The sequence below is a fragment of the Equus przewalskii genome, chromosome 4, assembly GCF_037783145.1.
Source record: "Equus przewalskii isolate Varuska chromosome 4, EquPr2, whole genome shotgun sequence".
Classification (NCBI taxonomy): domain Eukaryota; kingdom Metazoa; phylum Chordata; class Mammalia; order Perissodactyla; family Equidae; genus Equus; species Equus przewalskii.
The window spans coordinates 97172256-97189803 of NC_091834.1; the positions used below are offsets into that span (position 1 = coordinate 97172256).

General features: G+C 39.7%; 1 protein-coding gene across 4 annotated transcripts in view; it reads right to left on the bottom strand.

Annotated features, from left to right (window-relative positions):
• Positions 1-3311: 3311 nt before the first annotated feature.
• Positions 3312-17548, bottom strand: part of TPK1 (thiamin pyrophosphokinase 1) — a 316777-nt gene continuing 302540 nt past the window's right edge. For all 4 annotated transcript variants that reach the window (XM_070616678.1, XM_070616679.1, XM_008522611.2 and 1 more), the window contains one exon: positions 3312-4888. In XM_070616678.1, coding sequence (XP_070472779.1) covers positions 4770-4888 — 119 coding nt within the window. In that variant the 3' untranslated portion in view covers positions 3312-4769. The remainder of the gene's footprint in view (positions 4889-17548) is intronic.

Below are 17548 nucleotides of genomic sequence, written 5' to 3' on the forward strand. Positions count from 1 at the left end.
CCCAGGTATAAGGATCATTTATTTTATTCTGAATAGAATGCTTCAGACACAATTTAAATAATCTAGCTCCCCCCACTGCCCCATTCCTAATGAGGTTAAATTGGTTTTATTATTCCCAAATAGGATTACACTCAGCCTGCTGTCATTGGGAGGTTATTCTCTTAGCACATATATAAGAATAAAAACTATTATTATTAAGTGATAAAGATAAATTGGTAAATTATACTCAGTTTGTCTTAAACTTAGGAAAGAAGTGTATGCTCAATGCAGAACTCTTGCACAAACACACACATTTTCAAAAAGTCTCTTTATGCATTTTACTTTACCCTTTGGTGTGTTTTTTCAACTTAGAATAGATTTCTGGGTGTTTTTCAATTTAGAATAAAATATTAGAGAACGTGCATGTTTTTGTGTATGTGTGGACTATGTCACAAGACATCATGTATTCCTAGAGGGTCATGGTCAATATAGCTTGAGAGTCACCACTCAGACCACACTCCTTTCATGAGCACAGAGCCTGAGGGGAGAGAGCACAATTTCTTACTGCTTCCCGCCTTGGTGCCTGTCATCAGTCTCCGTCAGATCAAGTCCATGTGCTGCTTTACTTTGATTGTTCAAGTAAAGCTCTGAAGGCATGAATTTGAGCAGGAGTAGTCAGCCAGGTCTGTTTAAAATGCATTCCACACATACGGAAGCGTGACAGAAGTGCTTAAGCAGCTACCGTTATGAACACCCAGGCCGCCAGGGCCATATCCTCCTTGCTCTGAGTGAAGCTCTGTAACTAGTGGATGGCCCCAGTTCCCATCCCAAGAGAAAATGCTCTCTGTCTGCTTAGCAGAAATTAAGGAATGAGGATGTATCACTGTGCCCGACCTAGGTCTGGGAATGTGGTGCACTCCCAATGCCTTGGACCACACACACAACTTAGCACAGCTCATAGTCACTGGGACTCCAGCCGGGGTTTCAGTCTGCAGCCATTTTCAGATTTGCCCTGCTGCCTGAAGTCATCATAGCATGTTCTCACTAGTCAGTGATTTAGGAGCCAGATGCCATTCTTGGGGGACCGCCCCCAGATTTATAAAAGCTATATATCTCACCCATGTAAAGAAGAAAGGTTGAAGTCAAAAGGGCCAAGGAACACAGGGCACTTTCCTAGCAGGGCCCAACTTCCAGTGTCTCTTATGGCCGCAAGCTGGAGGTCAGGATCTGAACTGGACGTGGCTGGGGGGGGGGGGGGGGCCGGGGATCAGAAAGGGCACTGGTGCACCTGAGATCCCATCTGCAGACTCAGAGTGTTCGTATAAAAATAACAAATGGATGCTTACTTAAATGATCTAATGAGGAAGTACCTAAAGAGAAAAATTGTACTTAAGTATTTTCAAGGAATAGAAAGGGGTCAAATAATAATGTAACCAAGCAAAAAGGGGCTCGTTCTGCTTGCTGCAATCTGGTGCCAACCAGTTGCAAACGAGCCAGTGGTTGAGAAAGGAAAGTTTATACAATTAGCCAGCATAATCGGAAGACGGCAACTAGTGTCCCGAAGAACCATCTTAAAATCAAACAGAACCTTGGGGCAGTTATATAAGGGAAATGCGCAGGCAGGGAGGGGGGTTAGGGATGTTGAGTATCCGGTGTGACAAACCTCAAGGCGCCACATTTTCTCTTTCTTCTGTCATTCATGATGGGTACCAACACAGAGTTTTTCTTTCTGGAGGTCATCATGTTCCTGGGGAACTCAGAGAATAAAGTTGTCTTATCACAGCTCAGAGATATAGGGAAGCAAGAGTCATAGAGCTAGCAGATCATACATTTTGTAAAAGCAAGAGGTGCTTAATCATCTTGGCTATCTGCCAGCTAGAATGTATTCACAGAGACTAGTGAGTCAGGGTCATAGTTACAATGTCGCTTCCTTTCCCTAAGATGGCTTCCCTCATGCTAACTTAAGATCTAGCTGTTACGATAAGACCAGTACCTAATTCTTCAGTAGCCTGGCAGGAATTGGGAGGGGTGCCCTATCCTTTAAGAGAAACCCTTCCACGGACCTCCAATGGCTACAGTGTGATACATAGGTGGTAATGTGGGATAAATCTCAATGATTTTTTAAATTTTTCCTCAATGCTTACTAAGCAGCAAAGTATATTCTTCTTGCTAAGTATCCACTTATTAACACTGGTAAGAATTTCAGGATAAGTAGGACATGCTTTCTTTTGTAGTAAAATTATAAAACAATGGACATACTTCTTTTCTATGTATATAACACATTTCTAGTGATGACTATACAATGGCTGAGCCTCAACTTCGAAGTAAGTGCAGTAGAAAGGACTAGCGCTGAGAGTGCCACGCCACGTGACCCCTCTCCTTCGCTCCTCTCCAGCTCCTTTTGGTGCAGGTATTGTTTGGGCAGTGGTGTGGAGGTCTTAGGTGTTTTTCTGTTGGAGGTTCCGAGTTGAAGGAGTGGAGCTTGACTGATCTTTCTACTGTGAATGGGAAATCAGACTGTGAATGGGAAAGTAGGCAGTATATGGACAGAAGCTCTGGGCTCTGCTCCTGTGCTGAGCAGATGCAGAAGGGCCTAGAACTGGGCTCTGCTATAGCACTGACCATCTAATCTGGGACTCTCACCTGTGCTCTGATCCCTTCTTTTTCTCTTTGAGGAAGATTAGCCCTGAGTTAACAGCTGCCACCAATCCTCCTCTTTTTGCTGAGGAAGATTGGCCCTGGGCTAACATCTGTGCCCATCTTCCTCTACTTTATACATGGGATGCCTGCCACAGCATGGCGTGCCAAGTGGTGCGTAGGTCCGCACCCAGGATCTGAATCAGCGAACCCCGGGCTGCCGAAGTGGAACGTGTGAACTTAACCACTGCACCACAGGGCTGGCCCCTCCCATCCCTTCTCTTGCTCCCCAGGGTTCTTCCTCCACCAATTTCCTTCTTTCTATTGGTTCTTTTTCCTCGAGCTTATAGAGATCTTTGAAAGTAATCTATCTTCCTGTTCTTTGCAAGTCCTACAAGGTACTATGGGGTGCCACCTAGAATCCCTATTTTATGGATGGGGCTGCAGTCCAGAGAGATGAAGTGTAGACACCTGGCACATGTGAGCCAGAGAGTAACCGCCATGGAGATTAGAGAAAGTAATAAAGGCACTGGGCTGCTCTCTGAAATCAGATGAGTGAGGTACTGTAGTTATCAATCATCCTTCGAGCAAATCCTTTTCTTATACAGAAGCATTGATTATGAGAGATTGGTGATAATGAAACACAGTTGAGACAACGGATTGTTTCCTTAAAAACTGACCACAGACATGCACACTGATAGTTAAATATTTTTATTTGAGCTCCAGATTTCAATCTCACATATATTTGCATAAATATTTAAAAATTATTTCTAATGATTAACTGTTCACAATTGCATGCTAGTTCAGCTGACCCTGCTTTCATCCTCCACTTACAATCTGATGCCGCCTCTGCTGTAGCACCAGGAAGAAAAGAGCTGCTGGTCCCTTTCCTTACAGCAACCCGGGGACTGTGGGTATGGAACCACGTTGGGCAGGTTCTTACTTCATGGTTTGTGTGGCAACATTCGGTTTGGTAAACAAGATGGAAAAGGGTAAGAGGATAGAAGAGGGTCTCATCATAAAAGAAATGCAAATACGTTTCAGTGCCCCAGATGGTTTAGTAACTGGGCATTATCTGCCTAATGACAGCCTAGCGTCGGTGTCTGGCATCTGAGTGTGGGGAGGCACCTCAGGCACATCCATCCAGCCGCTTCCCTTTTCTGGCTGAGGAGGGGGGTTCAGGGAACTGAGATGGATGGCCGCACAGGGACAGGAACGCAGGCTTTCAGACCAGGCTCCTTATACACTGTGTTCACTCATCCCCATGGATTGCAAAACCCATTTTCTGGTAATCTGGTAACCTTGTGGTCTATGAACTAAGGTTTTTTTCAGTCTGAGGTATGTCAGAAACAATTCGATTTTTATGCTTAAGTTTCCTCTGCCTAACATTTTCAGTCCAGATTGTAATTATGATGAGGGCAACTTGGATCTGTCACTCCACTAAAGCCCAGCACACTGACTTCAGAAGCTGAGTTTGGGGTGAATACGTTAGTAGAGCTTTATGGACTGTCATTTATCTTTTGTGTCATTTCTCTTTTCATCTATAGCTTACATAACTACCTGTTTTCAAATTTAATAATTAGGTCAATGATTCTGGATGTATTCCTAAAAGACAACACCAAACACAGTAATAAGGCCAGAGTGAAATGGTGTACTTCTAACATTCCAATCTGGAAGAATTTCCTTTCTATATTATATAGAGGAATCTAATATTAATAGACACTCAGAAGTAGCCCTTGATGATAAGCATTTAAGGATGGGAGGTTTACATCCTGGACACCAAGGACCCTCAACAGAGCTTTCTCAGCTTCAAAATTAAAACCAATTTCCTAGGATAAATGGAATGATTAATAACATAAGAATAACCAGTGCTGCATTTTATAGTGGAATGATCCACATTAGTTTTCCAACTGAATGTAACAGAGCTTATTTCCTTTCTTAACAAATAATGATTCCCCCCCCCCACTGTAAAACAGAGATCTGTCATTTATAATGTCCCCTGGATTATTTAAATATTAACATCTTTAAAACTAGCGGACTTCCCATGGAGAGTTCTAGATTCCTGCAAACCACAGTGAACCGTTCTTGTTGAGCAATAAGTCATTGGCAAATGAGGTAAGTCAGAGGCACAGCTGAGGATGCCGGTGGCTGTGTTAGTTTTTGATGGCCATGGTCCAGAGGAGCGGATGGTCGGTTTCCACAGTCACAATACCAGATCCATCGTAGGTATTGGAAGTACTGACCAGTGTTCCAAAACTAAGCATATGATTTGCTGTAAGAAAATTAAAAATAGATATATTTAGTGAGAGCCAACCTTTTTCCAGTGTAGAATGTCATTGTCAACAGTTACCAAAAAGCAAGTAAGTACACGCTTTGATAGAAGATAGATAAAATGTGGAATAGGTGCAATATGTGATATGGGGTTTTAAAACTGAAAATTTCTATAACTTGCCATAACCACTCTTCCTGGAGCTGGTTATTGGTTATTTACCATTTGGGGATATAGCCCATTCTCAATGCTAAATTTCATTAAACGTTTTTTTTCTTACTGATTATAAAACCAAAAGCCATTGCTGTAATGTGCTATTTACTTCCCTGCCTGGGTACAATTTTAATTTTTCTTGATGATTCAGAATTAACATTTTACATAAGTTATTAAACTCTATAAGATGTAGTTTTAGCTTCAAGCATAAATGGTAAGGGGCAGAAAGCTAATTACCTCAAAAAAGCATGGGATTTTAGTCATTTTTTTCTTATAAAGTAGGAAAAGCCAAAGTGAACAGGGCTTACTTTCTGTAAAACTAATAGGAACTCAGAGTCAAAGCAGACTTCCAGATACACAATCGTGGGCAAGCCACCTACGCGCAGCTCTAACATGAGCGCAAGAGATGAGAGAATCCTTTAAAAACCACTCAATTATCAAAGTAAAGGCTTACGAGTTAAGTTTTGTAATTAGAATTTATGTATTTATAAATTACATAAATATATTGGCCGAAGCTAACGCCTAGGCAGATTGGGTTCACATCATCAACCTGATTCTAAACTCAAGACTGTCCTATAAACATTCCTGGATAATCAATGTTATTTTCTTTGCTAAAATTCAAAGAGAAAACTAAATGTTATGGAGCCCACACTGTCAGAGTCAGAAGAGGCCCCCTTTCCTTCAGAGGGTGACTAAGAAGCTACACTGCTTTGGGGAAATAATTCAATTCTAATGCTCACCTCCCACTAGAGGGAGCCCGTTATCTTCCTAAGGAAATCGTGAAAAGGCAATTTAAAAATTCTGAAAAAGTACTACAGGATAATATACGATCAATATTACTGGTTCACACAGTTTACTTATTAAAACTCAAATTATTTTTCATAGCTGTCAACGCCTTTACTAATGCAAACACGAAGTTATAAAGTAAAACTATACAGGAATACAGAGTGGGCCTCATGTGAATATTACCTGAATGTGCAATTCACTATAAGAGGCTCTTGCCTCTTCAGTAATCTGGAACCATTCTGAGATGAAGTTTCTAAATGATATTAATATTAATAATATTAATATGCACATAAATTACATATACAAGTCCAGACACTTATTACATAGACAGTGGGTTAGGGTGGTGGTTGTGGCAGGATTCACAGCAAAGTCAACTTGGAACCTGTTGAGAAGAAGCCTTGGCTCTCCTGAAAGATGGCCTTGCCTGGAATCTGGGTGCACAGCAGGCGCCTCCTGCCATCCACCCCAGGCCGAGGGTTTCGAGGTTTTCCCAACAGCCAACAGGGGAAGAGCTAGGGAGCAGTTTGAACATTTCAGAACATTTATTCATAACGGCAACGTAGGATGCTTTAGGAGGCCTGCCAGCTTTACAGAGGAAACTCCCTAGTGAAGAACAAGGTATGCGCACCCCACCTGAACTTGAAATAATATGTTCTAAGATTCTGGAAACTGATTAGATTAAAATCCTAGCTCTTACCTGGGCTTAAAGTACAAAATTATTTCTCTAGTTTGTAGTTGCACATAAATTCCTTTCTGATTTTCTCAAGGCAGACTATGGATTTCAGATGATCAGGGGTAGATGCTTACTTGACATATATTGGTTTTTCTAAGACATTGTTGCACTGTAATTCTTAAATGGGGAAAGAATTGAAATGGTTTTATTAGGGCATAAGAAGCTATAACTTTTTCTTTGCAGGAAACATTTCTTTAAGGAAAGCCATTATTATCCATACTTGTAAATTACGTTTTTATTTTATTTTGCAATGTTTAAAGTTCCGCCAAGACCAGTTATGAAACTTGTCTTAGTTGGCTTTGGGCTGCTATAAAAAAATACCATAGACTAGGGTTTTAAACAACAGATGCTGGGGGCCGGCCCCGTGGCCGAGTGGTTGAGATCGTGTGCTCCACTTTGGCGGCCTGGGGTTTTGTGGGTTCGGATCCCAGGTGCAGACATGGTACCACTTGTCAGGCCATGCTGAGGCGGCGTCCCACATGCCACAACCAGAGGCACTCACAATTAGCATACACAACTATGTACTGGGGGGCTTTGGGGAGAAGGAAAAAAAAAAAGATTGGCAACAGATGTTAGCTCAGGTGCCAATCTTTAAAAAAACCCCAGACAGACACTGGTTCCTCACAGGTGAGGAGCCTGGGCAGTCCAAGATCAGGGTACCATCACATTTGGGTTCTGGTGAGAACCTGCTTCTGGCTTTCAGACAGCTGCCCTCTTGCTGTATCCTCACATGATGCAGAGAGAGCTCTCCTGTCTCTTCCTATTTTATTAATTAATCCCAGTATGAGAGCTCCACCCTTGTCCCACTCCAACCCTAATTCTCTCCCAGAGGCCTCCAAAGACCATCACACTGGGGGTCACAGCTTCAATATGTGGATGCTGGAGGGACACACACATTCGGTCCCTAACACTACAGTGACTATTAATTAAAGGTACAGTTAAATGCATCTGATTATGCCAACTTTATGGAAAGTACAAGAAAATGACAGAAAACTAAGATGAATAAGCTGAAACACAAAATCAGGAAATTCAATTTACTATGTCACTACAATTATTTTGGAGTATATTTTCTTCAAGACAAGGAGTCATGCTTTTAGACAAAACCTTAAAATCTTCCTTAGGTGAAAACAATCTTTTTTTTTTGAGGAAAATACTTGGAATGATGACTGAACTCCATCCTCCTCGAATGTCTGAGGGTCATCATAAAATAAAATACGTAAGACTGGCAGAGACAACTTCCCCCAGGTAGGAGAAAAGCAAATTCTGTTTTTATTATTTTTCTTCATTTTCTTGAGATTTAATTGAGATATAACACTGCATAAGTTTAGGGTGTACAGGACATGACGACGTACATATATACTGCGAAACGATTACCAAAATAAATTTAGTTAACATCTATCACCTTAGATAGTTACAAAAATGTCTTTTTCCTTGTGATGAGGACTTTTAGGATCTACTCTCTTACCAGCTTTGAAATATACCACACAGCATGGTTCACTACAGGCACCATGTTGTACATTACATCCCCAGTACTTATTTATCTTATAACTGGAAGTTCACACCTTTTGAACACTTTGACACAATTCAGCCCACCCTCCTGCGCCTCTGCTAACCACAAATCTGATCTCTTTTTCTATGAGTTTGGTTTTTCTGGATTCCACATAAAAGTGACATCATGCAGTATTTGTCTTTCTCTGACATTTGTCTGACTTATCTCACTTAGTACAATGCCCCGAAGGTCTATCCATCGCAAATGGCAGGATTATTTATATGGCTTTGCCCTGCAGATGGGGAAAGCCACTAGCTGTGCTCTCTGCTCAAGCGCTACTGTAAGTGGGGCTGCAGGACGGGCTACACAGATTCCTGGGAGCTCTGGTTAGGTTTCCTGGTCAGGCGGGGCCGGAGGCCATATTCAGCCGTGGGTGGGGTTGTGAATTAGCTTCCTCTTCCAGGCGCAACAGCAGAACAGGTTTCAAGGCCAGCATGGCTTGTTGTTTGGGGTCCTGACTCAGGCAGAACTGTGCACCAAGTTCCCCAAACAAATGGGGCCACCATCCTGCCTCTGCAAACGGCAGAGCTGCTGGCTGGGCTCTCAACTTGAGTGCTGCTGGGCTAAACAGCTTCCCAGGTGCTCAGGCCAGGCTTCCTGGCTGGACAGGAATGGGAGCGATCCTCAGCAGTTGACAAGGCTATGAATTAGGTTCCCTGCCTAGACAGGCACGAAGACTGGCAAAGCTCATTGTTTGGGGTCCTGAATCAGGCAGATCTGTGCCCTGCTGAGTTCCCAGTCAGACTGCGATTCCTTGATGATGTCACTCCCTCACAAATTACTTCTTCATTTCTACCCCAGAGGACTTGTCCAAAACTTTGGCTGCCTGAAGAATCAGATTCCATTTTTCCCCCCCTCTTTGTTTGCAGAGCGTACAGTAGAGCTAACCATGCTTGTTGAGCTAACCAGAGTTGTTCTAAGACAACCAGTCATTCAGAAGCCCTATTTTTAACCAGAGACAAGAATAAAAATTATAGCTATGTGTAAAATTATAAGCAATCAGATGATGTATGATAAACATAACCTAAAATTGCTTGCTCTGTCTGAATGTAAAAGTTGTGTCTCATCTATTTGCTTCAAAGTCATTATCATCAATTGTTTTAAGGACAGCTGTAGTCTAATGACAATAAGAATATTGGCCACTGAGGACTGGTTAAGTTTCAGTTCCAGGGAAATTTCATATGAGGTATATTAGGAGACACAAAGACATAGCCCGACTTTTGGGTTTTCATATTTTAGGGAAATAGAAGAACTTAAAAAATATGAGAAACATTAACACAGATTTTACAGTTTTCATCCATTATCTCAAACTGTTTTCTTTCCCAAAAGTAAGGATGAGAATTAGGTATTTAATATTCTGTTGCTTTCACTGATGTCCTACCAGCTTTTCTCCATAGCTGAAAAGACTTAAGACTACAAAGTAAAAGCTGGCAAATTGGTAGAATTCAATTATTCAACTCTTCTCATGTCAGGTGGGGGTAGATGGGGCCATTTGTCCCAGTTTCTTGCCCATTTTACCTCTGCAAGCTAATTTAGTGGCTCTTTTGAGCTGGTAGACAGAGTGTAAAGGAATCCTGGGGGAGGCCTGTGATGCCTCCAAGCACTGGAAAGCAAGGGTGGGAAGCACTTGTGCCCTCTGCTCCTGCGTGGCGGTTCTGCTCACATGCTTTTACGGAGGAGGCATCTTTCTAAAAAATATGAGACCTGTCATGGTGAGGTCTGTGAGGCAGACCCAGGGTCAAACCTGGCCTCTACTGCTCACTAGCTCTATGAACTCAGTTCTTTAGCCTTTTGGCCTCAGTTTCCTCATATGTAAAATGTGGATAACAATATCTACCTCAAAGAGAAGTTGTATGTTATATAGTTAAAATTCTAACACATAGTAATTATTCAAGAAATTTTCATCCCCTTTTCTTTCTTCTATTATTCTGTCAATAAAGTGGATCAGGTTTTCCTCTCCCATCTTGTTAGTGTTTTAAGATGCAAAAAGAGAGATGTCATGATTTGAACAATTAGCAAAGCCTTAATTCAAATGGTTAGTTCATGGCCTGCTGAGAGGCAGAATGAGATAACTTCACAACTTTACCAGGCTGGCTTTTGTGTCATACTTAAAATCATTTCAGGTGCCATCTGCATTCATTTGCTTGACAGATATTTACCAAGGCTCTGTGGTGGGCACCAGGGATACAAGATGAGTGTCTCTGCCTTCAAGGACTTCACATTTCAGTAAAGAGAAAGATGTGTATGTAGTCAAGCGCAGTGGGTAGGACAGAAGCACGAGGCAGGAGCTAATGAGGATGGAGCCAGGATGGGTTGTACATATCTTCAAGTGGCAGGTGAATTCTTTGGTGATGGGGAAACAACAGACATCCCCAAGAGGCCTGGCCCCATTGACACTGGTTATTTTGTAAAAATAAACAAGTAAGATTATAAAAAAGGCAATGCAAACATTTCTAAAATAAATAAATCTTAGTGAGTGAAAGAGAAAGGAATGAACGAGCTTTGCCTGGGAGATGCTACGCAAAGAAGTGATATTTGAGATGGAGATTCTCATTTATTCAAGACATTATCTGAGCACTTCCAGTGCACCAAGTGCAGGTTTTTATCTGCAACTTACAGATGAGGAAAATGAAGTTCAGAGAGGGTAAATCCAAGGGTGGGCTATGATGATCATAAACATTGTTAGACACATGTTGCTAAGAGAGGTTAAAGCAATTTTTTGAAGAGCTCTAAGAGGAGAACTCATGTGAAGGCCAGCCCTGCTGGCCTAGTCGTTAAGTTCGGCACGCTCCGCTTTGGCAGCCTGCCTTCAGTTCCTGGGTGCAGACCTACACCACTCGTCTATCAATGGCCATGCTGTGATGGTGGCTCATATACAAAATAGAAGAAGATTGGCAATAGACATTAGCTCAGGGCAAATCTTCCTCAGGAAGAAAAAAAAAAGAACTGATGTGGATTTATTTTTCTTGAAGTGTAGAATTGTCAGCAGGCCTGATGGAGTAAGTGGATAACTTAGTGAGAGTGTAAAAACGACTCTGAGATGTAAATGAATACTATCTATACCACACAGACAGATGTTTAATGAACCTAATATGATGACTCTCAAGATTCCCTCCATCCTGGAATGTTAGGTTAAGTTCTAGAAGTTAAGTTAGACATTCAGAACATCATTAACTATCAGGCATAATGGAACCATGTATGCTCTATATCCATCAGTTAGTCTCCGAAGACGCTTAGCCTATTTGGAGAAATGGCTACACACAGAGAAAATATGACACAAATTTCGTTAACAGAAGAAGCAAACCATAGACATGCACCACTGAACAATGGGGATACATTCTGAGAAACGCATCATTCAGCGGTTTCATCCTTGTGTGTACACCATGGTATAGCCGACTACACACCTAGGCCGTATGGTACTAATCTTATGGGACCATTGTTGTAGATGTGGTTGTCATTGATGGAATCGTCGTTATGCGGTGCATGACTGCATGCTTCTTCTAAAATCAGTTCACTATGATTGGTCTTTACAATTTTAATTTTCTGAGCTGTAAATTTACAAAAGGTCATTATACGTATATATGTGAGGCAAACTTTCCATTTTAAAAATTGCTAGTTTATAATAGGAACTCTTGGAAGTATGATTATTATTAAAATTGTTTCCTATAAAATAGTATTTATATTTATGGTTCTTGAAAGTTTCAAAAATTGTATTGACATATTGCCTTTTCATTTGCTTCAGACAAAAACTCAAACTAGTCCTAGTTTAGAGGTATAGAGTACATGCCTTTCAAGTATTTATATTTATTGGAATCTTGAAAAATATGTTTGAGGCCATCAATCAAAGTAAGAAATATATTCAATTGTCTACATCAGCACTGTCAAACAGAAATACCAGGCGATCCACATATCTAACTTTTAATGTTTTAGTAACCACATCAAAAAAGTAAAAATAAGTAAAATGTTCAATATATATATTTATTGTTGTTGCTGTTTTTGTTGAGATATAAGTGACATATAACATATTAGTTTCAGATGTACAACATAGTGAGTTGATATATGGATATATAGCAAAATGATCACCACAATATATGTAGTTAACATCCACCACCGCATGGTCACAAATTTCTTTTCTTGTGATGAGAACTTTTAAGACCTACTTTTTTACCAGCTTTCAAATATACAACACAATGTTATTAACTATAGTCACCATGCTGTACATTACATCCCCATGACTTGATTATTTTATAACTGGAAGTTTGTACCTTTTGACCCCCTTCACCCATTTTGCCCATCCCCAACCCCCAGGCTCTGGCAGCCACAATTTGTTTTTCTGTACCTATAAGTTCATTTGTGTGCGTGTCTGTTTTAGATTCCACATGTGAGAGAGATCATATGGTATTTGTCTTTCTCTGTTTGACTTATTTCACTTAGCATGATGCCCTCAAGGTCCATCAATGGACCTTGCTGCATATGGCAGGATTTCCTACTTTTTAATGGTCGAATAGTATTTCATTGTGTATATAAACCACATTTTTCTTATCTATTCATCTATTGATGGACACTTAGGTTGTTTACATGTCTTGGCCATTATGAATAATGCTGCAAGGAACATGGAAGCACAGATAACTTTTCAAGTTAGTGTTTTAGTTTCCTTCAGATAAATACCCCAAAATAGAAGTGCTGGATCATAAGGTAGTACACTATTTTTCATTTTTTGAGGAACCTCCATACTGCTTTTCATAGTAGCTGCACCAATCTACATTCCCACCAACAATGTACAAGGGTTTCCTTTTCTCCACATCCTTGGCAATACTTGATATCTTTTATCTTTCTGGTGATAGCTATTTGTGGTGTGAGGTGATATCTAATTGTGGTTTTGATTTGCATTTCCCTGATAATTTGTGATGTTGAGCACCTTTTTATGTACCTGTTGGCCTTCTGTATGTCTTCTTTGGGAAAATGCCCATTCAGATCCTCTGGCCATTTTTTAATCAGAGGTTTTTTTAGCTATTGAGTTGTATAACTTCTTTATATATTTTGGATATTATCCCCTTATCCGATATATGATTGCAAATATTTTCTCCCATTTGGTAGGTTGCCTTTTCATTTTGTTGGTTGGTTCCTTTGCTGTGCAGAAGCTTTTTAGTTTGATGTAATCCCACTTGTTTATTTTTGCTTTTGTTGCTTTTGCTTTTGGTATCAAATCCAAAAAATCATTGCCAAGACTCATGTCAAGGAGCTTTTTCCCTATGTTTTCTTCTAGAAGTTTTATGGCTTCAGGTCTTATGTTCCAATCTTTAATCTTTTGAGTTGATTTTTGTGTATGGGATAAGATAGAGGTCTAATTTTCCTAATACCACTTATTGAAGAGACTGTCTTTTCCCCATTGTGTATTCTTGTCTCCTTTGTCATAAACCCATGCATATATGGGCAATTAATTTATTTCTGAGCTCGCTATTCAATTCCATTGACCTATGTGTCTGTTTTTATACCAGTACTACACTGTTTTGATTACTATAGTTCTATAACACAGTTGGAAATCAGGAAGTGTGATACCTCCAGCTTTGTTGTTCTTTCTCAAGATTTCTTTGGCTATTTGGGGTCTTTTGTGGTTCCATCAAAATTTTAGGATTATTGGTCCTAGATACATATTGTCACATTTCTGTGAAAAATGCCATTGGAATTTTGACAGAGATTGCACTGAATTTGTAGATTGCTTTGGGTAGTATGGACATTCTAACAATATTAATTCTTCCAATCAATAAGCACAGAATATCTTTCCATTTATTTGCGTCTCCTTCAACTTCTTTCCTCAATGTCTTATAGTTTTTCACCTCCTTTGTTAAGTTTATTCTTTTTGATGCAATTGTAAACGGGATTGTTCTCTTAATTTCTCTGATAGTTTGTTATTAGTGTATAGAAACACAACAGATTTTTTAAAATTGATTTTGTATACTGCAGTTTTACTGAATTTGTTTATTATTTCCAACAGTTTTTCAGTGGAATCTTTAAGGTTTTCTATATGTATCATGTCATCTGCAAATACTGACAGTTTTACTTCTTCCTTTCTGATTTGGATGCCTTTTATTTTTTTTTCTTGCCTAATTGCTCTGGCTAGGACTTCCAATACTTTGTTGAATAAAAGTGGCAACAGTGGGTCCCTTTATATTCATTTAATCCAGTATATCTAAAATATTATCATTTTAACATATCATCAATATAAAAAATTATTTATACATTGTGCATTCCTTTTTCGTACTAAGTCCTTGAAATCTGGTGTGTATTTAGATTTACAGCATATCTCTGTTTGGACAAGTCACTTTTTAAGTGTTCAATAGCCACATGTGGCTAGTGGCTACCATATTGATTGAACAGTACATTGAAGCAGGAACCACACTTATGATTCAATTATCTGTTTTTCCAGAGGAACATTATGTTGTGGATTGATTATACAGATACTGATTTTCATCTCCCACTTCACCTGCAGATAATACAGTCCTAGAGACTCTGGTTATAAAGGGACTATTAAATTCAAACGGGGGAAATCAAATCATTCCAAATAATTTCAACTTATGATAGGAATATGTCAACAAACACTTGGATACTTAACATATGGTGAGCAGTGAGAAAGACTGAGCCCTAAGCCCTTCACGTTGAAGGCTGAGAAATACGTAGCAGAACTGTGGAAAAGAAAACTGAAAATGCAAACGCTAAACAAACTTAACTTAAAATTACCAATAGAATGCATACTACATTCTATAAGGGATATAATGAGTAGACTCTTGCCTGGATATGGATCAGATAATCTTCTAACTTTACTCCTTACTCCAAACCATCACCTCTCCTTCCCACTCTTCTAAATTCCCTTTCTGATTATGTCATTCTCACATGAAAAGTAACTGATGGAACCTCATTGCTTATAACCTCCCTGCCCCACTGTAACACCTTAGCCTGGCATTTAAGGCCCTTTGTCACCTGGCTACTTTCTCCCATATAACCTGTTTGCCAGCTACCACATGCTACTTGCTATTCCCTGAATATATCAGGAACTTCTTACTCCCATGAAAAGTTTTGATGTGTCCCCTCCTTCTGGGACATCTCCAATCTTTTCTATGCTTGCTGTATCCTTCAAGTCTAAAGTCAAATGCCCCCTTCTAGCCTATAGAGCTCTCTTTGATTCTCTACCCACTACAGGCCAAATTAATAATTCCGTCTTTTCCATTCACAAAGTACTTGATTGCCCGTCCTGGACTAGGAGTCTAAATAGCCAACTTTTAACACAGAGTATGTTCTAGGGAAGCAAAGTACAGGGTAAGTCTGAAACATCTTGTTCGAGAAAGCAAGAGAGTGTTCAAAAAAAATTTAGGGCATTTGAGATAAAGAAGAATACTGAGAGTGATGTCAAATAATATACTGAATCATAAAAAGAATCCCCAAAGGCCAGCGGAGAGAGGAAAATCTCTTCTTCACAGAAGAATGCCAACTACTAAAGGAATGAGCGATGGAATTAGAGAATTAGAAAGGCACCATTGTGTAGCTGCCAATGCAATAATTGGTTCAGGCAAGGACCACCAATGGATGCTAAAACCACTGGGTGAGATGTTACTGGGGAGCAAGATATTTTCAGTCTCAGAGTACCACTCCATGTATTACTTTTAATTAAAAAGAAAAAAGTAGCAGACAGATCTCGTGAATATCATCTGACATTTGACCAAATGATCAAGCTTAGCATCGGCAATAAGAGGACAAACTGACAATATATGTCTCCTGATATGATACTAGGTTGAATACGACACCACTTAGGTAATAATAATTTAGCCAAAAATGCTTGAGCTGGATCCAGTCATGGGGAAACTATCAGACCAATGCAGACTGCAGGGCGTGTGACAAGTTAGCTGGCCTGGGCTCTTCAAAAGTGTCAGTGTTAAGGAAGACCAAAGGTGAGGGGCTTTTCTGGATTAAAAGAGACTAAAAAGACATGACAACCAAAGAAAATGCTTTGGTAGGCTTTTTAGTTGATTTTTAAAAAGTTAAAAGAGCATTACTGGGAAAATTAAGGAATATGAATATGGACTGTATAATACTATTTGATCAATGTTATATTTTTTGGAGTAGAAAATGGCACTACACTTATATAGGAGACTGTTCTTAGGAGATGCAAGCTGAAGAATTTAGGAGTTAAGTATCATGTCTTCAGCATATTTTCAAATGGTTCAGACAACAAAATACACAGACACACAAAGAAAGACATGCAAATGTAGGAAAATGTTAACAGTTGGTAAACCTGGGTGAAAGGTAAACAGATTTTGCTGTAATATTCAGTTTTTCTGTAGGTTTGAAATTTTTCACTATTAAAATCTGGGACAAAAATTTGTGGAAAAAGGTTAAGAACTTGTGAAAGGAAGTGCTTTCCTCCTGGTTCAGCTTTACTTCCCCCAAAACTGAAGTAATGACCATTACAAGAATCAAATCAAGAAGTGCTCATTGATTTGAAATGCATTCAAATAAATCGGAATTGAAGAAAACGTGTGCCAAATTTAGGAAGAAGTCAACTAGCCCGTGCTATCTGCATTACAGCTTCTTGGAAGAGCCTATAGAAGATGCTAAGCACACAGCCTGGTGTGTGGGGAGGAGTCCTTTCTTTGTCAATTTATTGAAGCTCACCAAGGACAACTTTACTTAGCTTACTGATGCAGGAGGACCTGAAAATTTTACCTGGATTATGTACCAGAATTTCTTAGTGCCTGGGAAAAGGATAAGAGCAGACTTATTCATTGTTATGCATGCCTCTGATAACAAGCCCTCAGCTGGCCTTTCTTTAAGGACATTATCTCTGGAAACCCTGATCTGCTGAAGACTCCTCCCAAGGTGAGCACTGGTGACCTCTCTATCCTGACAACTAATCCTTTCCTGAGCTCAAGTGTCTAAGGAAAGGCTATTATAATTCTATTTGAAAGTGGCTGCATTTATCTTCATCTCTCTCAGAAGTCACACATTTCCCTTGTCCTTGGACTAGGGCTGGAAGTCATTAGAAGGCTTCTGATGTTCAATTTTTCTTCCATCTCCACATTGCCTGTGTTATGACTCAGCCTGCCGTCCAAAAAACAGTTAGACCAAGGAAATGCTGCTACTTGGAGGAATCAAGCTAATTACGCCAGTTAGAAAACATCTCCCAAGATTAGCACTTTCAAATGTTCAGGGATTTCTAAAATAAAAAATGTTATTTTAATTTGTCAAAAAGAATTTCCTAATGTGTTATATCATTTGCACGTTCTACACAGGCCCCATGTTGCAGTTAAAGAGCCAATCAGAGCTGCTTTAAGAAAAAAGAAAAAGCTTGCTGAGTTTATGAAACAAAAATACATAGATCCATAAAATC